This window comes from Eulemur rufifrons, chromosome 9 (genome assembly GCF_041146395.1).
Source record: "Eulemur rufifrons isolate Redbay chromosome 9, OSU_ERuf_1, whole genome shotgun sequence".
In the NCBI taxonomy this organism is placed as follows: domain Eukaryota; kingdom Metazoa; phylum Chordata; class Mammalia; order Primates; family Lemuridae; genus Eulemur; species Eulemur rufifrons.
The window spans coordinates 28703182-28727458 of record NC_090991.1 but is presented as its reverse complement, the minus strand read 5'-3'; the positions used below and the strand labels follow the sequence as shown (position 1 = coordinate 28727458).

At 37.9% G+C, this 24277-nt stretch overlaps 1 protein-coding gene across 1 annotated transcript in view; it reads left to right on the top strand.

The window, feature by feature from the left end:
• ANKFN1 (ankyrin repeat and fibronectin type III domain containing 1) overlaps positions 1–24277 on the top strand; it is a 157768-nt gene that overhangs the window by 26621 nt on the left and 106870 nt on the right. The window contains exons 4-5 of the mRNA XM_069481160.1: positions 5450–5644; positions 7391–7504. Of these exons, the coding sequence (XP_069337261.1) occupies positions 5450–5644; positions 7391–7504 (309 nt within the window). The remainder of the gene's footprint in view (positions 1–5449; positions 5645–7390; positions 7505–24277) is intronic.

Genomic DNA, 24277 nt, shown 5'->3' with positions numbered 1-24277 from the left:
TAAAGAAAATGATGCATACATACATATGTATACACAGTGGAATATGTTTTGGCCTTAAAAAAAGAAGAAAATGCTGTCATTTGCAACAACGTAGATGGAATTGGAGAACACTATGCTAAGTGAAATAAGCCAAGCACAGAAAGCCAGATACCTCATGTTCTCACTTACATGTGGAATCTAAAATAATTGAACTCATAGAAGCAGTGAGTAGAATGCTGGCCATAGAGGATGGCGGTTTAGGGGAAGGCAGAGATAATGGTCAAAGGGTAGAAAAATCTTAGACAGGAAGAATAAGGTTTTTTTAAATTTATTTTACAGTGTAGTGAGTATAGTTACTAACAGTGTATCATACATCTCAAAATTGCTAAAGGAGTAAATTTCAAATTTTCTCACCACAAAAAAACGATACGTATTTGAGGTGATGAATATGTTAGTTAGATTTAATTATTCCACATTGTATTCACAAAACATAATATCATTTTGTACCCCATAAATAAATGAAATTATAAATTGCCAATTTATAATAAAATAAAATTTAAAAAAAGAAATGTGTCTAGTGAAAACTGAAATGTGTTCTAAATGTAAAATTTACACTGGATTTTAAAGGCTTAATACCAAAAAAAGAATATAAAATAGCAAATTAATAATTTTTATATTGATTACATGTTGAAATGATAACATTTTGGATATATTGAGTTAATTAAAATATATTATTAAAATTAATTTCACCTACTTCTTTTTGTTTTTATAATATTACTACTAGGAAATTTAAAATGATGTGGCTCACACTATATATCTATGGACAGCACTGAACATATCGGGAGAAGACATGGTTATCTAATTTCATACTTAAATCCCCTATGATGTCATTGGGTAATGTGCTTTGGATTTCCTAAATAATTCACTTAAGTCTTTTGTGCATTTGTTTTATTTAGAAAAGATGTCCATTTGCCCCTTTGAGTTTGGGCAGGAAGTCCCACTCTGTGTCATTGGTTCTGGCTTCTTAAGGAATCACCAGTTACAACCTAACTTACATAATATGGACTTGTGAAAGGAAACTCTTTAAAATTCAGAGTTGTGTGAAAAAGGACAGAGCCAAGTCAGTAAGCAATGAGTTCCCCTCTAGAAGAAAATCATATGGGGCCCAGGGTACCATAGAAAAAGGCATCTAAGGTTTGTTGTAAAGAATCCTTCTAACTCTGAGATTAAGTGATTATCTTCATGTCTCATTTTTCTTATCATTAAAAAAGAGGAAAATGCTAATCATAATGGAAAAGCTATTGCTGAATGAAAAATGGCATATCATTAGTAATGGGTAAATGTGTCCATTTTTTTTCAAACAAGCCAAATGAATTGTTCCTTAAAACTCTCAACTAAAAATTAAAATTAGTTTACTTTTTACCCTCATTATATTTTCAACTTTAAGCAATTTAAACCAGGCCCCAATTCAGCAATTGCAGGTCAAGGGCAAAGTTAAGAAACAGTAAGTAGCTGACAATCCATAGGTTAGATTCTGATGATGTAGAAAATGCATTCAGCCCCTGATCATTATTTATCTCAGGATTTAAACAGTAACCGTAATTGTATTCTTTGAACACCAAGTTCCTGCCCCACTCCTCACCCTATCCCGTAGTTAATTAGCAGAGCAGGTCTTATAACAAATACCTACTCAGAAGCACTGGGTGGTAGAAATGCTGTTGATAATTAAACACCACAATAGCACGGAGCCTGTTTCAGGAGCCGCCGAGTGGTCTTGCCCCAGCTGAAGTGCTTACCACACACTCACAGACCCTCCATTGTGCTGGCCAGGGCTGCTCGGAGGGCTAGTTGCTTAGCTGGAGCAGGGACCAACTAAAATGAGAGAAAAGACCAAATCCTGCAAAAGGATCAGGAATGCTGGACTCAAGGGGAAAATATCCTGTAGGTGGAAGTAAAAGGGGGAAGGACCCAAGAAAAAGAGAAGTGGATGGGCAGGAAAATAAATAATAAAATAGACATAACTTTTCTATCTTCTAAGTCCAACCAACCAGCCAAAATGAGTTCACCAATCTCTTGCCAAATAGCGATTAGAGAATTGCAATATGTAAATAATAGGTTGACTCGTGTTCCATTCGGTTTAGAGAAAGTTCACTGAGTTCTTTACGTTTTTAATAAAATGTTGCATAAGTCATTCACCCTCCCTGAGTCTCAGTTTCTCCATCTTTAAAATTAAGGAGGTTGAAAAAGTTCCCATTCTGGGGTCACAAAAATAGGAATGGGGTTCCCAGAACAATTTTTAAGGTGCCAAAGAGCCTAACCTATTGCACCATTACTCAAGATAAAACTACACAGTCTAATACAATTATCATATTTACTTGCTTCTGCTTAAAATATATTAACCCAGTTTGTTAGGTTGATTATCTCATTCTGAACAGATGCTTCTATTGGCAGTTATATGGGTCACTAATAATAGGGAGAAACATGAATACTTTATAAGTCAGCTGGTTTGGTAGACCAAAAAAAAAAAATCTTTCAAAAGAGAATGTTTTATTAAGTTATTAAAAAAATCCATAGGAAAAAAAATAAAGGTTTGCTTGGTGAAATGGTTGGAAACCACTGGCTCAGTCAGAGCCTCTCGAAGTTGTCCATGCAATTACCTCTAACAACAGAGGCAAGTAAGTGGAGTTTCAGGGGCACCTGGGGACTTAACCTGAAAAAAAGGAATCAATTTCTTTAAAGTTTCTTTTAAAAAAAAAAAAAAAAATCTTCAATTTTTTGAAACATTTTCTATTCTCCTCCATAATAGACCTATTTAATTTCCAAATAATGTGTTTTCATCAAAACTGCCTGTAAAATCTGATGCTCTAAAAAGACACATACATTCATATTGTGGCTTCAGAGATGCCCACTGCAGCCCCACCCCACCCACCATCACTACTGTGTTACACTGGTGTTTAGCTAGCCCAGTTTGATGAGCACCAGAATCTAAAGTATCTTGGAAAGCCCACCTGGCTATAAATTTCTATGGAGTTCCCTTGTTAGTCTCTGAACAGGCAAAAAATGCTTCTTTACCTTGAAAAAGTGGAATCCCTTTACCATTATAATTCAAATGGCATCAAGTCTAAAGCACTGGAGGAAAGGGAGAAAGCAGAAAGAAAACGTGTGGTGCTAGGGAGAGCAGGAAGAATGTCAGGGGAGCCGAGCATAGCGCAAGAGAAGCTGTCCATCTGAAATGCCACCTGGAATTCACACCAGTAATAACGGTTGTGGATATAAAAATTAATAGGGGGGATTTCATAGTATTAGAAAAATTTATTTTTATAAATCATGTGTCTATCACCCAAGTGTTGACGCATGCATGCAATTCAAACATGAGGCTTACAATAAAAAGCTCACTGAATAACTTAACAAGGACAATTCCCCCATTTTCTCTATAATTTGGAGTGGAAGAAGGGGGGCAGTGGGGAGAGGGTGCAGTTACTGGGTCAATTAATCAACCTGAAAACTGTGACACAAACTCTGACGCCTAACCTATGTCTAAAAATACACAAATGTATACGAATTTGTTTTAAACTGTCAATGCCTATATTTAGGACCTTCCCAGCAAGGCTATAATGAGACTGTGTTTGAGGGCTTCAGTCATAGCAGACTCTACCATTAATCTGAAGTTAGTTAAATTAACAGCATTTAGTACTGACTTGTCAATCTCACTGCTCCAGGAAATTGCACCTTGAGGCTACTAATATTGCCAATTTTTCCACTGGAGTGTGCGCCCGCGTGTGTGTATGTGTATTTTTTTTCTCCAGAACCTCCACGTTCATACACCATCATTGCTTCCCTACGTCCACAGCACTTATATTATCATTTATTCTGGCCTCCTTTAGCCTTCCCAGGGGATTCTGCATAGTGTAGCTGCTCAGTGAAAGAGTTTTTTAGCTTTATATTTATTTGTTTATTTTTCTGTCATGGCTCATGACTGAGGCTTTTAAATAAAAGTGTGACAGTATTTAGAGTACATGATTGACTGCTACAGCAACATTCATTAACCATGACAAATCTGCAGCAAAACACAGTCCTGAGTGTTCTAAACAGCAACTTGAAAAAGAAAAAAGAAAGAAAGAAAAAGAAAAGAGACTCAACTAATTTTTCATTGACCTCATCTGTAAATAAATTTAGACTGATGGTGCGCAGGGGCAATAATAAATTAGTATTCATTTCCTGTAATTAATGCAAACATGCCTATGAACACAGAGAATATGAATATATAACCACCTAATTTCCATTTGAAAATATACCTAACAAATTTTCACTTATCTTCATATTTTCCCCCTTAATAAGAAGAATGAAATGGTTGGATTTCTTTCCCACCCACCAGGGGGAAATATTGTTTTGGTCACAGGGAGTGTCAAACACATTTCAGCAACAGATCTGCAGAACTTGGTGTTGATTTATTTGATTATTTTGTGATTCCCCTACCACATTCCCATGCCAAGGCTGTCTTTTATCGGTAACAGGAGGGGCTCCTCTGAAGTGACCAAGTGACCATCTAGGCAGGACTTCATATGCATAACGCTGCAAGAAGTAGCCTCCCTGCCTAGCACAAGGATGAGAGCTGTTCTTTCCCCTTCATTGACATAACATTCAATCACACAAGGGTGGGTTGGTAAACAATCGACATAAATCAAATGAACACTATCACACATTGGGAAAAATAGAAATATCAAGCTCTACAACCTCTCTCAGCAAGGGGAGCTTGTAGAAATTACCCTCTTGGACCTGGGCATCTCTGGAGATCATTCCTGAAATCACACAATAATCAAAGATCAATGTCTGATCACATTCAAGTCATCCAGTCATCAGAACTCACTAGCTCAACTGTGGCAGCAACAGTGGAACACTTTGTTAGCAATAAATAGTTGATTAATAATAAGACATATGTACAAAAATGTCCATAAGCAGGGAAGAATATTGTAACAGTAGAAAATCTGAATCAATTTCTACCAAAACAAAACAAAACAAACAAACAAAAACCAAACAACTTCACCAGAATGCAACTTGCCTCATGGATAACTTTTCCTATGGTCTTCCTGGCCCTATGGAGCTTTTGCTTCTAAGTGTTTGTCCCTCTAAAGGTCATGAAAACAAATGTGTGCAATCTAGATTAAAAGTGGTCTTCTTGGGTACTTGATGGTAGAATTCTAATTAGCTGCGCTAAGCAGCTAAAATGGGGTACATGTTTCACGTGGGCCACAGAGCAACAGGAATATCTTAATTTGATGAACTGACCACTTAATCTGATTGTAAATGTCACTAATTAGACTTTATCATAATATGATAGTTAATAACAAACACAGATCCCATTTTCCCAAGGCATTTTTAAAAACCCACAGGAGACTCTCAGCTATATCCTGCCAATGAAGCAACATTTCCCCAGAAAGAAAGAAGAGTCATCCCATTTCTTTCCCTTTAGTTGTCAGCCTGGAAAGCCGAGCGATGCACCTCAACACACTGGTCCAGGAAGCCCAGGAGAGGGTGAGTGAACTCTCTGCCCAGGTGGAGAATGAAGGATTCACTCTAGACAACACAGAGAAAGAGAAACAGCTGAAAGCTTGGGAGTGGAGGTATCGGCTCTACAGACGCATGAAAACGGGCTTTGAGCATGCCAGTGAGTATAAGCAGAGGACTTCTGCATTTTACTAGACTGAGCTTTGGTTTGAGACAGCCAAGCCTTCTTTTACTGATATTTTTGCAACTCTACAGGGTCATGGATGGCCGTTGTCAGCCTATTTGGAGCAAGGGCTCTGGGAGACTGTCAAAGGGTCTTTTGTCTTGCTTGAGTTTCTGGCTCCTAAGGGGTCCTCTGACCACAGCCATGAGGCTTCACGCTTCTGGCCTCCCTCCACCATGTCACACTCATCTAGCACTTTCCACCCGCTACGGCCTAATGCCTAATGACCTGGATGGTCTGATGCCCTAAGTGGCTATATTTTGGGATGGGGAGGTGGAAAAATATTTCTTTGCCTATTTGTCCAGTTTCTGCTTCAAGCTGAACTTTAAGTTGTTTTCAACTCTCCACTGCATTTTTTTTATGTAGAGCTATAAACTGAACACAGGCAACAGAGAAGGACAGTCAATCAATCCATGAATTATGCTTTTGTCTGCACTTCCATTCTCTTTACCAATTCTTTTTGTTAGTTTGAGAAAAGCCTGCTTTTTCAATAATATTCATTAGCACTGGAAAGTACTGCTGAGTGCAGCCCCTGATACAAAAACAAAATATAAAATTCAAACACTTATGAAATATTAAATTCTTATTCTAGAAGGAGATCTTACCTAAACAACAACAAAAAATTAGGCTTGAAATTTAAACATAAGGAAAGATCAGTTCATTAGTCTGGAAATTCTCCACCTCTGCTGCAGGAACCTTAGTTGTGATATAGACAAAGGGCAAAAGCAGTGAAAATTTTGTTTTCTTAAGTACTCCGGTACACTAAGTATCAAGTCTGGGCCTAATCCTTCCTCTTGCAACAAATAATTTGGCAACATTAATGAAAGTTTGCTTTCGATATCAACCATTTCTTCAGCAATGCTAATGTATGGATTTGTTTAAAGAGATTCAGCAACTGCTTTAATAAATGAATTTGCTATTGTGTCTCATTTAGGCCACACTAATTAGAAACAGACATATTTTTAAACTTGTTGTCAAATGTTTGTAATTTTTTTTAAGTATAAAACAACTTCTGGGAGTTAAGCAACACCTAAAGCCATCCAGAGTCCTTTAAAAACTAAGGGTTCTGAGCATGACATCTGCCCCTGCGTTTTTTTTTCTCAGAAAACACTACCCATTTTACTAGAAGGCAGCCTGAGAGCAAGGTGTGTTAGAATACTATCTGTGCTGGAAAGAGCCCAGAGTTAGGCATCTGCAGCCAGGGGCTTTCATCCCGGCTATTTGTCTTCACTGTGTTCTAGTACAAGAAATTTGGCCTCTTTGGGTTGCAGCACTTGCCCTCTCTACCCAACACAGCTGCAAAAAGGCTCCAATGAAATGATGTACGTGAAAGTACTTTTATGAAATGTAAGGGTCTCCACAATGTAGGATCCTGCTTTCACTTTCTGCCCTTCTCTCCACTGATCCAGCCTAGTCTCCTATTGTGTTTCCAGGATACTTTAGGAAGGCTTAACTGGTATTACTTACACTTCCAGAAGATGTGCTAATGCTCAAATAAGACCACAATGGCAACAAATAAAAGTCATTGAGACTTCTAATGAAAATGTTCAAAAGCAAAAGCTATTAGGCTGTACAAACAAATGTTTCCATAGTGTGTGTTTCAGGGTATCCTTTGAAGAGGAGGAACATTGTCTGAAAAGGATTTGCTGTGTTAAGACCCTTGTGTTTTTCCTTCTGTCCCAGGAGCCCCTGAGATGCCAACCAATGTGTGTCTCATGGTAACCAGCAGCACATCACTCACCGTCAGCTTCCAGGAGCCTCTTAGCGTCAACGCAGCTGTAGTAACTAGGTATAAAGGTACTGAACACAACATATTTTTTCACTGCTCTTTCTTTAAAAAGAATCTGTTGTTTGTAAACCACTTGCGCATTTCCTGTGCGTGTTTTTTCTGCTGATAGGGTTTTTTAACCCCATTGACTTTTGGAGTTGAAATATTTCCATAGGCATTCATGTAAAGGAGCCAGAAAGTGACTGAAAATAAGTAACAGAAAGGAAGGACTGTAAGACCAGACTGTCATTCCAAGTCCCTCAATTACTGTCCCATTCGTGTTGCAGAGACCTTGCTCCATGCATAGCATAGGGTTGGGGACAGGTCTGAGTGGGAAACATTGAAGAACCAAACTTGATCTGAGGAGGTGAGGGGTGGGGTATGGAACATAGAAAATAGGGGGCATATTGATAACTATAATGCCAGGTAACTAGGGTTGAAGATTTAAAAAAAAAAAAAAAGAAAAAAAGCAGCTAAAGTATGTTGGAGGTCAGGAAAGAACAAGGGGATGGTAAAATGGTGGCATCAGTAAAGGCCCCCTGGGTGGAGGTGGCATTTGGGCCTGGCTTTGGAGGATGGCTTGGATTTGGACTGGAAGATATTGGGAAAAAGGTAAATTACGAATGGAAAGGACATTGAGCACAGGTATAACAGCAAGAAAATACCAGGACAAGTAGAGGAAAAATAAGGAGTCATGTAGAGGGAATAGAAAATAGCATGGCTCCACTTGAGCATAGGTTCATGAGAAGGTGCAGTGAAATGTGAAATTAGAGAATGAAACTAGGATCAGCACATAGGGGTGGAGCCAAGTTTGAAATCAAGGCTCAGGAGTTTAGACCTTGTGTGATAAATTCTGCAAAGCCATTGAATAAGATGGGGACAAGACCAGAGGTAGACTTTTGAGAGACTGGAGTGGCAATACCGTGTATGATGTATTGGAAGAGATATGGCTTTAGAATAAGGAAATGAATTATGAAGCTATTCAAGAGGGAGGTCACAACAGCCTGATCTGGCTACTGTGGCAGCACCAGGAAAGGAGAGGGAGAGCTCAGAGGAGAAAGATATCTCAGAGGTATTATGATGATAACAGCTAACGCTTCCATAGTGCCTACTATGTGCCAGGCACTGTTTAAATCATTTATGTCTACTAACTCTATTCCATCCTCACAACAATCTCCTGAGGTAGGTATTTTATGATTCCAACTTTGCCAATGAAAAACAGAGGCAATGAAAAATTAAGGAATTTGCCTAAGTGCTCACAATAGAGCCAGATTCATTGTGATATGTTGGCCCTTAAATGTGGAGAAAGAAATACAAAGCTGTTTTCCTCATACACAAGGACATATGGAAATACCCTGAACAGCCCTACAACCTAATAAAACTCTCCACACATATTCCAAGGTGCCAGGCTACAAGGTAGACTTTCTAAGCATTCAGGTCACCAGGGTTCTCTCTGCCTTCAAAAATGTCCCAGCAGTACACATGCCTTTTCTCCTTCCCAGGGGCTGTCCCCAAGAGAACCTCATATATCTCTGAAAACTACCCTGCCCACACCTTGTAACTTTCTGGGGTACTTGGAATTTTCCAGATAACTCCACTCCCTAATACATTAGGTAAGACAGAAGTAAATTGGTTATCCCTGAATTTTCTGCATCAGTCTAAGAGAAGGCAGCCACAGGGCCCTTACAACAGAAGATAAATGAAGCCACCCAGGACGGCCCCCACATAGACATCCTTTGAAACAATTCTGACACTTTCTCTTGGTTTTCTCATCGGCCAAGACAGAAATTCAGAGCAGGTGTTTGTAGGCAATGTTTGGAAACACGGACATTTTCCTATCTTTCTACCTCTCTCCAGCTCAGGATTTTGATGAAGGGTTTCATGGATGCTGCCCAACTTGACATTTCCTTCTTACTTTCGATGAGTGCGCCATCAGGAGCTAATGTATCCAGACTGTTAGCTCTTTGATGCTTGACCATAATGTCAGCAAATTCTATCAGCATTCACGTGTTAGCACGTCTCATCTCAGGAGACTTGCATTTGGGTGAGGTTGAAATGAAAGGTCACAAGTGGGTTCTGTTAGTGACTGGAGGGGATTAATTAAGCATTATAAATAGAATTGTCTGTTGTGTTATAGAGTAGGTTTCCTTGTGTTAATTTATAAGGTCATAAATTGAGTCCTTAACCTGACCACTCTCAAGGGTTATTTAAAACAGCAGGCAGCCTACTGTATCCACAGAGACAGCAGGACAGTTTTTAATTCGGGAGTTGAAGTAATTATTTAATTATGGAAATATTAGCAAAATTACCCTGAGACGAGGCTAATTATTTTGTTTTCTTTCAAAAAAAAAAAAAAAAGAAGAAGAAACAATTGAGAAATCCACAGAATGAAATGGCAATTATCTAATTGGTTAGAGGGAAAGCTTAACCCTGCAGTATTTAGGGTTTGGCAAAAACATCTCACACTACTCTCCAGAATTTCTGGGTTCAGCAAAACCTCAAGCCTATTTTGACAACTGAATATTTTTCCCCTTCATGCTTACGCTAGTGTATATTTGAAAGAAAATCTGAATCCTTCTGTTTCTCATTTGCTTACACCCAACCCATCAACATGTTGTTTTATAAGAGTTTGTTGATATACAGAAATCTTTTTAAGAGTATCTCTTTTTAAGCCTTCTTCAGACCCCAAGGACCACGCACCAGGCCAATTGCCATCACAACTTGGAGATTAAAGGCATCAATTTCAGCTTTAAAACACAGCAAACAGTTTTTAGTGAGACATACTACATTTTTAGGTCTGCACTTATACTGCATAAATTCAGTAAAATGGGGCTAAGAGAGTTACTGTCTGTTTCTAGGTGTTTTCTCCTTGGATTCAAGAGCCTTGCATCTTCTGGTCTCATCTCACCAATTTTTATAGCTTCCAGAGAAAAACTAGAGTTATTTCAGACGTTTTGATGCTTTGGACAATTGCCAGAACTCCGTTCCACATGTTCTCCTCACTGCCTCGGGCAACCTGCCTGAACCTCTCATTTGCAGATTATATGTTATTTTTCTGCAGGCCCAAAGCACAAAACATTTTCAAAAGTGATTTTGATGCTCTTTGCAGGGTTGGAATGGTGGAGGTGGGTATAAGGGAAGGTATCCTGTAACAGGTACAGTATAGTATCTCTTTTCCATCTGTGGGATGAATGATCTTCTAGGTTTTTTGTTTTTTTTTTTTTCAATTGGGACTTGAAGTGTTCGCACTTTGGGAGTTGCTGATGACAAGATGCTACAGTAGTAGCCACAGTGCCTGTGAGCAGTATCCCCATTCTGGTGGTGTCCTTCCCTGCCTTTCTTCCCACCTTGTTTCCTAATGGGTTAGAAAGTGCCACCTTAGTTTCTCCCTACAAAGGCTTGTAATAGCAAATTGTTTAACTGCTCTTCACTTGGTGGCATTTTTTAAAATAAGAAAGCATTTCTCCTTGCAGAGATGTCCAGGGCCTTTCAGGAGGTGCTATGTATCTGCTTCTGCAGAGGCCAAGCCAGTGCCTCTGCCAACCACCATCTCCAGTTTCATTCTTAGAAGGAGAGGGAGCCAAGAATTCCAGGGGGATGTCCAGGGGCATTTCAGTTTCTTGGAGGGAGAGTCCAGGAAACCCTCAAAGTTGATCATTTATAATGATAGTGTGAACTTGGTCATAACTTGATGACTTGGGTCATCTTTTCAACTTGAGAAAATCTTGACCTCACAGGGCATAGGTGCACATTGGTCTTTTTACCCCTTCTGTTATTTTTTTTTTCTCCTATTCCTTGTAGTTGAAGGAATATTTGTCTACCAAGAAAAATGCATTGCATTAAAGCATATAATTATTTTCTATGATTAATTAATTGAAGAACTAATCTGATCGTAAGCATAAGGTAGCTACCCTCATTACTAGATTGAAGTGATATAATTCCACGAAGCAGCCTGTCTGGGGACAGAGAAGGGGGGATGAGGCCAAAGGTTTGCAAGATGAGAGAAACTAGGCGGGGCAGAAAATGTTATGTCCAAAGGACAGGAGACTCAGTGGATGAACATTTTTTGCATGTGGGTGAAAATGTGAAAGTGAGTTGAGCAACTAAATGTATGATGGGGGGAAATAACAGGTCCAGTGGGGATGAGAGAAGGTGGACAGTACAAGGCAGCACTGCTCAAGAGTCATTTCTTCTAAGCTGCTAAGGCTTCCACATCCTTAGCTTCCTCCACTAGTTGCTGAGTTTTCAGGATACAGCCAATTTATTCTTCAACCATCTGGTGAACCACCTTAAGACCTTTCTCCAATAATACATGTTGTAAAGAATAGCTTTTTGCAGTTTCATCATTTAAAATATTTCTTAACCCTTAAACAATATAGTACAGAGTTATATAAAAGACCAACACCCTCCTCCACCTTCCCCCAATCTCACATCTGTACCTCAAAGTGAGTTTCTGCAATAAGTGTGATGTATGCCCTTACAAATCCTTCCTTGATGTACATACACATATATGTATATATAAAAATATATAGTTTTATTTGTGCACTCTAATATAAACATTATTATATAATTTACCTAATCCTACAATTGGATTTTTTTCAATTCAGTGATATTTTTGTAGTTCAACAATATAACATATATATCTTTCTATGCCAGTATGTTTAGATCCTCTTGATTCTGTTTAATAGCTGTATAGTGTTCCTATTCCATAGGTAGACATGTAATCATTCTCCTGCCAATGAACATAGGTTATTTTAAATTTTTTTTCTATTATATAATGTTATAATCCTTATGTGCCTCTATTTTACCTGCAAGAATATTTTTTCTAAGCCTGTTAACTAGAAGCAGAGGGTGTGTTTGTGCATTTACACACTCTGTCTCAATGATCTCGCTACAGTATGTAGATACAGTATCTACTGTTGCTAATATTATACAGTAACTTTACAGTATATTTTAACATCTAGTAAGGTAAGCTCCTTGCCATGGTAATCTTTTTCAAAATGTCTTTGTTAGTCACACATATTTTCTCTTCCAAATGAATTTTAGAATTGGCTCATCAAGTTCAATTTTTAAAATCTTATTGGGCTTGCAGCATATTCCTAAATTAATTTGGGGAAACTTCCTGTCCATGAGCATATCTTCCTAATCAAATTGAATTTTACATATTCAAGACAGTCTAATTATTTTCTTTATATAGATCTTCTATACTTCCTGTTGGGTTTCATGCTAGGTATATTTTAGTTTTTGTCGTGATTATAAACGAACTCTCTTTTCAAGATGTTCTCTAATTCACTGTTATAGGAAAGTAAGTATTATTAGTTTAAAAAAAAATCTTTAGTCAGCTGCTTTACTAAAATCTCTTAGTAATAGCTTTTTTCAGTAGAGTGTCTTGCATCTCTTAAGATTTTTTTGGGGGGGGAGGGTATATCATCTTCAAGAATGATACTTTTTGTCTCTTTTGTCTAATATTTTTCTGTCTTTTTCTGATCTCACTTCATTGACAAGAATCAATGTTAATTCTAGTTCCCACTACATTGTGAATAGTAGCTGTGAGAGTTGATATCTTTCTCCCTTACCTGCTTTTGTGAAAATACATCTGATATTTTACCATTAAGTATGACATCTACTGTAGGTTTCTGGTAGATACCCTTTATCAAATTAAACAAGTCTTATTTTCTTTCTAGCTTGCTAAAAAGTGCTTTTGTTTTATTTTATTTTATTTTAAGTAAGAAAAATATGTTAAATAATATAATAGTCTTTCCATATTTTTCCTAGAAGATAATCAGTTTTATATGGATTATGATTGTTGATATAATGTTGTACATAGTAGTATCACAAAATTTTTAAATGTCTGTGATTATAGCCCCTTTAATATATTAAAAGTTGTACATTTGTGCCTTTTCTTTTAGAATTGTTGAATATTTGTCTATTTTATTGGTTTGTTTGAAGAATTGACTTTTTGATTAATAAAATCTATTTTTTTGTTGATTTTATATTTTATTAGTTTTTGGTTTTACCATTCCAATTCCTGCTGCTTTCTCTGGTTTTACTTTATTGTTTCTTTACTAGTTTTGTTTTTGTATTTGAAATTTTAATTTACTTTTTCCTTTATTTTTTTTGTTTTCTAATCCATGGATTTTAAGACTATAAATGTTCACCTGAGTACTGTTTTGCCTATATCCAAAAAGTTTAAAATGTGGTGCTGTAATTATCATTTATTTGTAAGCAATTTGTAATTTGTTTCATTTCTACCTTAATCCAACAGTTCTTAGATGAGTCATCTTAAATTTCCAAGTGGCCAGATTTTATTTGCTCTATTTTTATTAGTAATTTCCAATTTTATTACACATGTTTTATATTAATAAAATCCAAAAATATGGACAGTATCCTTTTGGGAATTTTAAAATTCTTACTTGGAGCTAACCACTGAATCAGCTGTATCATATATGGGGTTTGAGGAGAATGGGGAAACTCCACTGGGTATAAAGTGTGAACATGTGTGTATTGTTTAAGTACCCTGGTTTGTTTGCGAAAGTATTTGTCCCTTTGATCGTTGATCTCTGGGAGAAGCTGCTTTATTTGTCTGGCTTCATGCTGTTTGCCTCAATTTCTATTTTGGTTGTAGTTGACGTTGCTTTCAGTGTGTTTCCATTGCCTGCTGTCTGTCTTTTCTCTCCTCTTTGATTTTTATCCTTTCCAGGACATTTCAAATACAATGTCTCTTGTAAAGAGCATATAGTCAATGTATTTACTCAATCTGAGAATCTGTCTCTTTTTATACATACTTTAAAATTTTTTGGTCCAAAGTGAAAGAAGAAGGGTATTTTTTTGAAATTTGTACTGAAAAGCTTATCATGAAAAAACCATCACCGTTTCCTCCATCCTTTCCACCCTCTTCTCAGAGCCAGCCACTTTTAACTTCATTAGCTCTGGTGGTTACCTCTCTACTTTAATGAATATGCTTCTATGGCTATTTCTTGATTTATCAATAGCAGGTCTTATCTATGCAATTATAACTATGACAGAAAATAATTTAACTCTCTCCTAAAACCACATTCATCTGTACTCCCCTATTCTGTCAACAGTTGTATTTCTATTTTTAATTGTCAACAATGTTTATACTATTATGTGGGTGCATTTTTGATATTGCAAAGTCAAGTAGTGTGCTATGATTATATTTCTCTTCCTACATATTTTTCTGAAATCTCTAATTACCTTTTTCTCTTTCCTACATTACTTACCATTATCATATTTTCAGTTCCTTTCAAACAATCCTTTCGGAGTAGTACCTATTTTCCCATTAGTACCTGTTTTCCCTTCCAGAGTACACTCCACTTCCATTCCACCATATAATAATAACTCTTTAGGTTTGCAATTAGGGAAATGCAAATTAAAACCACAATGAACTATTACTACATACCTATCACAGTATTAATAGTAAAAATTTTTTAAGTAGTGACAATACCAAACGCTGGCAAGGATTTGTAGAAACTGGATCACTTATACATTGCTGGTGGGAATGTAAAATGATACAGCCAATTCGGAAAACAATTGGTAGTTTCTTTAAAAAAAAAACTAAACATGCAACTACCATGCATCCTACCCCTTACATTATTCGGCATATAACCCAGAAAAATGAAAGCTTATGTTTGCACAAAAACCTATACACAAATGTTTATAGCAACTTTATGCATAATAGCCAAGAACTGGAAACAGTCCATATGTCCTTAAGTCAGTGAATGGTTAAACAAACAGTGGTACATCCATACCATGGAATACTACTCAGCAATAAAAAGAAACAAACTATTTATACACACAACAACCTGGACAAAGTCTACATACTGTATGATTCCATTTATGTAATACTCTTGGGATGACAAAATTATAGAAATAGGGAACAGATTAGTGGTTGCCAGGAGGAGATGAGGAGGAGGGTAGAGGGTAGATGGTGTGTCTAGCTCCCTTTCTTGTTTCCTAGGTACTGGGATGCATTGTAAAATATCACGTTTACCTTTTAAAGGATTTGGAAAGAGAAAGGGCAGGGGGCATGTGTGTTGATTTGGCATCTTGATTCAATCTCCAAGTCACTTCTCCTTCTTACTCAGACTGTATGCTCAGTAAATATGACCTAATGCTAATGTTAGCTTAAGCCAACATACTTGTGAAAGCATATCTGCTTTTCAAAAAATTATGTAATTTACCTAGAGACAAACATGAAACTAGGTTTTTATATCAGCTGGTGAAGAATTATTAATATTTCTGACATTGATTTCTTCTTCCTGTTATATTTGGAAAATCATAGAATAATAATTTTTTGGAATATGTGTGTTTTTCCCTAAGGTTCCTTGAAAATAGAAATCCTGTCTTTTTCATTTCTTCTCCTCACCTGCTACATTCCAGTAGCATTGGCCTTCTTTTTGCTCTTGAATCAGTTCCTCCACCACAGGCCCTTGCATATTATGATCCTTGTGCCTAGAATATTGCTCCTCCTATCACCTGCCCACTAATTGTTCAGATCTCTTTTAATAAAAAGTCATTTCTGGCTGGGTGTTGTGTCTTACACCTGTAATCCTAGCACTTTGGGAGGCAGAGGCAGGAGGGTCACTTGAGACCAACATAGCCTAAAACTCTGCCTCTACAAAAAATATAAAAATTAGCCAGGTGTGGAAGCATGCACCTCTAGTCCCAGCTACTTGGGAGGCTGAGGCAGGAAGATCATATGAGCCCAGGAGACTGAGGTTACAGTGAGCTGTGATAATGCCACTGCACTCTAGCCTGGGCAACAGAGTGAGACCCTGTCTCAAAAAAGAAAAAAAAAAAGTCATTTCTTCAGAGAAGCATTTTTCTAAGTATTTACTATAAATCAGGCCTATCATAAGTTCTATTATGTCTTTCACCTTTTCTTCAAAGTAATGTTTATAGCTGTAAACATCTATTTTTATGTGGTATATTTTTTAAGTGTAAACAGATTTCTTTATTACAGAACTTCTTAGAGTCCATCATACCTAATATACATAATGAAATAGTTTCCAAATTTAATTTGCTCATCACTGGGTGTTTCATGGGAAAAATGTTTCAGGGGACCCTGAGAATATTTAAACGAGGAATTCTCAGACTAAGCTGCACATTAGAATCACTGGGGATCCATGCAACAGCCCCTTCTAAGACGAAGCAAATCTAAGTCTTTGCAGGCTAGAGGCTCAAGCTTATATACGTTCATGTTTTTAATGTGTGTTCATGTTTTTAATGTCTATCCCTCCCATCCCAGACTATAAGCCTCATGTGAGTAGGAACTTTTTGCTCATATCTGTATTCCTAGTGCCTAGCATAGGGCCCAAGAGATATACGAGTACTCAATTAATTTATTCATTAAAAATTTAGTGACACCTACTATATGTCAGGCTGTATTCTAGGCAGTGGGGATATAACCATAAGCAAACAGACCAAAAACCCCATCTTTGAGGAGCTTACATTTTATGGAGTACTAATAACGCATAGCAAGGAGTTTTAACATACCAGGCCATGTTCTAACGACTTTATATGCATTAACTCACTTAATCCTCACAAGGTATCATTAGGTGGTATTATAACCTCTAATTTAGGGTTAAGAAAACTGAGATACAAGGAGGTTGAGAAATTTTCCCAAGGTCACATAGTGAATAGATCGCAAAGCATGGGATTGAACCCAGGCAATGTCGCGCTCGGGCCCATGCTCTAACCACTACAGAATCCTGGGTGGCAAAATATCTCTGAATGAATTAACCAGCAAATGCATGAATCAGTTTCTGAATCACCCATTGCCTAGCAAAGTGCCCCTTTCATAATGGCAGGCCAATCATCTAATCCAATCTCCCGTCCTCTGCTCTACCTCCACGCATCCCTTAGAGGAGTCTCCAGCCTTGGCTTGAGTAGCTCTACACACAAGGGGTGCACCGCCCAGTAGGGCAGCCTTTTCTGTTGTCAAATAGGAGTTTCTAACCCTTACGGCTCATGTCCTTTATTTTAGAATCAGGTAGGCTGAGTCATGGATAAAATAAATGCATTGTGGACACAGCAAACACACTATTAACTTTTAGTCTTCTCCAAACATTTCATACAGTATGGAAAAATTAATAACCAACCAAAAATAAACAAACAATTGTTAAGATGACTTACAGTCTGGCAACAACTATCCTGCTTGTTCAATCTCAGGACAATCTGCTGATCCTTTTACTCTAGAATGTGGAAACGGGATTAGTGTCAGAAGTTAGAGAAACCATATTTCAGAAAAATTTTTATAATATTGACTGTGTATCTATCATAGGGCTGATATTGTGCCAGGTACGTTCATATGCAAAAGCTTCCTGATAATTTTCCATTGATTATAGCTTTGACTTTCAAGAGTACCCAGAAAGAATGTCTTCTAATGTTTGACAATTGCTATTATATTCCTCTTTTTCCTTTTTTTTTTTTTTTGTTCCAGGCTGTAAATATCCCCCATTTCTTTCATTTCCCTTCATGTGGCATGGTGACTCTTCCTCCTAAGTGTAGGGCCCACAGTTGAACAAAATCTTCCATCTACGGCCTGAGTAGCTCTGATACCAATAAGACTGAGTCTTTGACCATTCGGACACAATACTCCCGAGGAATACACCAAAAATTCTCCTTACCTAAGACTGCTGCAGGAAAGGGTCCAGTAGAAAGTTCATCATTAACGCAGTCTTTAGACATGCTTTTCCTTTCCACTCTGCCTAATAGACCCCTAGTCATCTTTCAAAAATTTTGCAGGCATCACCTCCTCATAAAGCCCTCACCGACTCCCACCTCCCACCTCCCACCCCGACAGAACCAACCAGTTACATCCTCTGTAACACTTCAGTGCCTTGCAAACATTATTTCCCTTCAACACATTAGACAGCATGGCATTTTTTTTTTTTTTTTTTTTTGCATACCTGTCTATATGAACAACTTGAATGCAAAAGGAAATTGCATCTTACCAACTATCATATCCTCAGTGCACACTGCCTGGCTAATTGTGGAACTGAACTAAACTCCAGATGAGAAAGAACTATGAAAGAATCTCTGTGTAAAGACAAGAAGAAAATGTAAGAATAGGTATTATTTGTTTATTATTATTCAACAAACCTGTGGAAGGCCTTCAGCCAGGTAATGTGAGCACAATGAAGATGTATTACATGTGATTTCTGCCCTCAGGGAGCATATATGAATAGTTAAGGGGTCATTTACTTTTTTATCCATTCATTCATCCACTTATCATTCAATAAGCACCTCTGAAGTTCCCACTATGTGCCAGGCACTTTTCTAGTCATCATGGACACAGCAGTGAACAAAATCAACATAGTTCCTGCTGAAGTGGAGTCCCTAGCTTGGCTATGCAAGAACATACTGATATTTAGGCATCCATTCCTTCACCACAAGTCAACAAATACTAAGTGCTTATGATATACTGGGTACTGTGCAAGGCACTGCGTATGCAACAATGAACATGATAAACACAGTCTCCTTGCTTGTAGGGATTAGAGGTTAGTGCTGGAAAAAAAAAAAAAAAAAAAAAAAAAAAAAAAAAAAGCTCACCAATGTAAAAATTCACTTTGCAATTTAAAGAAAATAAAGCCTGTATTGACACAAAGTGTTGAGGCTGGAGTTTTCTTTTCTTTTTTTTTTTTTTTTTTTTTTTTTGAGACAGAGTCTCACTCTGTTGCCTAGGCTAGAGTGAGTGCCGTGGCGTCAGCCTAGCTCACAGCAACCTCAAACTCCTGAGCTCAAGCGATCCTCCTGTCTCAGCCTCCCGAGTAGCTGGGACTACAGGCATGCGCCACCATGCCCGGCTAATTTTTTCTATATATATTTTTAGCTGTCCATATAATTTCTTTCTATTTTTTTAGTAGAGATGGGGTCTCGCTCTTGCTCAGGCTGGTCTCGAACTCCTGAGCTCAAACGATCCGCCCACCTCGGCCTCCCAGAGTGCTAGGATTACAGGCGTGAGCCACCGCGCCCGGCCAAGGCTGGAGTTTTCAACTGGCTTTTTCCAACACCCATCTTTCAATGAGCCTCACCCCTAATCCCTTTCCTTTGTAACTGTAGCCCACAGCTCTCTTCTCGAACCTCCAACCCTTCAGTTTCATCCTGCACAATGCTGGCTCCCCCAAGCTCACTGTCTTCGGTGCACTTGCCACTGGAAAGTTTCTGCAAAGGTGATCACATCACCAACTGAGTCGAGCAGCTTATTCCTCCCTCCTCCCTGTTACACACCCCTCAGGAACTTTGGAGCCATGAAGCTTCTTGGCGGAGAGAGAGGCCCACCAGGCAGCTCTTTATTGCCATGCAACTGTGAGATTCCTCCTCACACTTCCTTCTGGGGAAAAGTCAGCGTGCCAATGGATATTTAACAGTGGAGCAGTGCGCGGTGACGTGCCAAGCCTCCCCCGCCTCCCACCCAGCCCCGGCACCACCTCCCACCGCCATCCCCAGCCCTGGACTGAACAAACTGCATCACTTACCCCCTGGGAGCCTGGCAGTTCCTGAGCCCAGACGCCCCGGGGGCTGGTGAGCTTCCAGTGGCCGCAGAGGCAGGTCTCCTGGCCACTCGAGGCAGGCGCAGACTCAAGCACAGCTCTGTCCCTGACTACCCAACTGGATACACAGCTGGCACTGCAGATGACGAGCCACTTTCTAGGTCACCTTCTCCCCACAGAGATTTTCTCTTGGATCCTTTTTGGCCAGATCCCTTTGCAGCATTATAGTTTGTCAGTAGCCCGCGACTGCTTTCTAGAATTTCTCTCCAGGAGAGAGTGTGTTTTTCTAAGAAATAGGTGTTCTAGCCTGAAGCCTCATTTCATGTGAGGGCTCAAAAATGAAACCAAAATAATCACCCTCAAGTCTGGAAACCGAGGGGCCTCTCCACTCCCTGAAGAGTGCTTCCTTTGGGGAGGTGGGAGGTGGGGGTGGTCCTTCGTGTTGTTTTAATAAAATTTCTCTAATTATAAAAATAATATAGGCTCCCTGTATTCAGCCAGGCTCCCAACAGAAGCCACATTCGGCTTGAATTTTGAAGAGATTATTTACAGAGAGGTGAGAAAGGTTCGTGAACGGACAAGGGACTTGGAAGCCCTGGGGACTAGCTGTTATCATTCCTCCACTTGAAAGGGAGAGAGGGCTGGAAGGTGGGGTGGGGGGAGCAGCAATCCAAGCTGTTGGGCGAAGAGACACAGCCACAGCCAGACTGAGGCACTGGCTGCACCCAACCCCAAGCCTGAGGGCAAGGGGACCTGGGGGCTGCAGTCCATCGGGGTCAGCCTCCCACAGACAGGGAGTGGGACAGAAAAGGTAAAAAAATAAAAGGGGTTCTGGGGTGAAAAGAAAAAATAGTTGTAGAGGACAAATGGAAAAACCAGTGTAATATTTACTAATTGTAGAACATGGCAAAGAGCAGAAAATTGAAAAGCAGAAAAAAAAAATCACCTTTAGTTTTACATCCCAAAGAAATCTACTCCTGGAAGGAAAGTCTAGTATTCTTCAATGTCTTTATAATAAAGTTGAGATTGTATATTCAATAATATTGGTGACTATTTGTCGAGCCCATATGATGAGCCAAGCATTGGGTCAAGGCTTTATAAGCATTGTTTCTTCTAAGTCTCACACAGCCCTGTGGAATAGGCACCACGAGTAAGTTCCCTCCTAAAGAAGGAAGAACCTAAGGCAAAGAGAGGAACTGGCAGAAGGTCTTACAGCCCGTATATGCTAGCGTCAACTTTAACCTCAGCCACTGATCCCCGAGTCTCTGCTCTTAATGACTATGCTACCCCACCAGCTCTTCCACTACCCGCCAGCAGGTCCCCATGTTATGACTGTTGCTTTGAAGCATTGTTTTAATTCATCTATCATATTACATGGAATATGTCAATATGCATTTTATTCTTTTTCAGTTGTTGGATATTCAAATTGCTTCTAATTTTTTTCACTATGATGTGTGCTGCTTCCATGAATGTCTTTGTAGTTAGGGCTTTTCCTGCATTTTGGATATTTCTTTAAAGGACAGTTCTAACACTTTTTTCCCTATTCTGATTTTTCTATAGTTTCAAATCACATAATTACAGTTAGCTAAATGTGAAAATGGGAAATAATGGAAAAACTGTCCTATTCTACCACTCCACCCCACCCCAAGGAAATATTTTTCCCCCAAGGAAAAAAAATAAAATTTAAAAATTAAGTATAATTTTATACTCATTACACTTCTCATGATCAACAAGCTCAAATTTTAACAAAAAATGGCATCTAAATGGGGTACCAGGGGGAGGCGGCAGTAGGGGCTTTACCAGACTCCACAGTCTAAATTAGGTCTTCTTATTATATTCTCTAAGGGCACCGTGTACGTGTCTCTCATAGTCTCTTTCTCACTTTGTAATTTCATCTTTATCTATATATTAATTACTTAATATCTGTTTTTCTTTCTAGATTATATTCTCCATGAGGGTAGGAACTGTGCCTATTCAGCTCACCATTATAAACCCAATGAGTGGCACAATGCCTGGCACAGGGTATATGATTATTTGTTGAATAAACGAATTTATGTCTCTGATTGCTGGCCCTGGAAGTGCTTGTAAACATGGTTTCAGTAAAGTACACACAACGTTTTCCTCCTTCTCTTCATGGTTAAACCCAAGAGAAAGTGCTCTCTCTGACTTCTGTCTTGGCCCTGACTCCGTACTAACTGTATGACCTTGGACACAGAGGTCACAACTTCTCTGAGCTTTGGTTTTCTTTGCTATAAAACAGCTAGGTTAATTTATCATCTCTCAGGACTCCTGCTCTAACATTCTGTAATTTCATTGTTTAGTCCGAAGGTTAAATAAAGTTGATGATGCTGCATAGATTTAGAACTCAATAGCATAGAGTTAATCTATGGAAATGAACAAGCTCTCTGGTGAAGAAAGATATCCATGGAATATATGAGATACTCTGAGACATGCAACCATGAATTGGAAAAGACACAGAACTAAGAGACAAGTCATCACTCTGCCACCTACTAGCTTTGTGATCTTGGCATACATTTCATCTCTGCTAGGCTTCAGTTTCTTTACATATAAAATAAGGACAGTATTACCTGTCTTAGTTGCTTCATGTATTGTTATGAGGATCAAAGCAAATGAGATAATATAACGGAAAATTCTTTCTATTATAATGTGCTATGTAAATGTAAGATGATCTTAATCATTAAGTTAACATAAACTTCATAATATTAACACATTACAAATCCAAAATTGCATTAAACAATGCAATACTGATATATACTAGACCAATGGATTAGAAGGAAAAATCCATAGTAGCTCCAAATAGAGTATAAGATAAAAGTGATATCACATATCAGTGGGAAAGAGACACACAATTCAATAAAAAGGCTACTGGATTGCCATCTGAAAAATAAAATGAAATTGAATTCCTGTCTCACAGTTTATTTTAGAGTAAATTACAAAGGGATCAGATATTTCAATGTAAAAACAAAATAATAAAAGTTCCAGAAGAAAACATGAGAGAAATCTTTTATAACTAGAGTTAGGAAAGGCCTTAATAAACATGATTCAAAATCTACAAAAAATTCAACCTCACTTAAAAAAAAAAAAAAAGAACTTCAGCAAAAACAATTATATAAGCAAAGTTTAAAAAAGATAAATTGTATACCAGTATACATAGGCTCATCTTTTTAATATATAAATAGCTCTTAAAAATCTATAAGAAAAAATGAGGAAGAGAAAAGAAAAGAAGTGACTCCTAAGCATATAAAAAGATGTTCAAACTCTCTCATTAGAAAAGAAATGCAATTTAAAACAACTTGAGATAAGACTTTTCACCTTTCAGAATATCAAAAACTTCAAAAGTTTAATACATACTCAGTAGATTAGAATCTATGAAACAGTAATTCTCATATAATGCTAGAAGTGCACATTTCTATGACCCTTATGAAGGTCAGTTGGGCAATATCTATCAAAATTACAAATGCAAATAACCTTTGACCCAATAATTCTAATTAGTGGAATTCATCTTACAGATACACTTACAGATGTATAAAATGACATATAAATGAGAGTTGTTTGTAAGAATTAAAAAGTATAAATTGCATCAATGCAGTTTAAGAGTAAAATATAGAATATCTTTCAATTGAGAGCTAGTTAAATAAATTGTCATACACATCCATACAAAGCAGCTATTAAAAAAGAACATGGAATCACACTAGGTATCATACATGAAAAAACTTCCAAGATACATTAAGTTAAAAAAAGCTTAGAAGAACATATATAGTATGCTACCTTTTGTGTAAAATTGGGGGAGGAGGATCTAGATTCATATCTGCTTGAATATACATAAAGAAACTACGGAAAGATGTGTAAGACACTAAGAACTAAGTGGATACCTATGTGGGAGGGCAAATCTGAGAAGTAGTAAAACAAGAAATGAGGGAGACTTATCACTGTATAACTGTTTATACCTTTTGGTTTTTGAACCATGTAGCTATTCAAAACATTCAGTTTAATAAAAAGGTCAAAATAAAAATAAAGTTTATGGGATACAGAAGAAACAAAGTGAGATGAGAGAGGAAAACCACTGGAAATAGATCAGACAGAAGACTACCATAAAGGAACTGTCTTTAAAGATCACATAAGGACAGTCAAAAGGGTAAGCCTAAGTGGAGAGACACTTTTCATCCTATACCCAGGAGTAGACAATGTTCAAAAGAAGAGAGAAAGAGAATAAAATTTTCTGTAAATTCCCATAATGTTTTTCTTATATTGACAAACAGGAGAGAA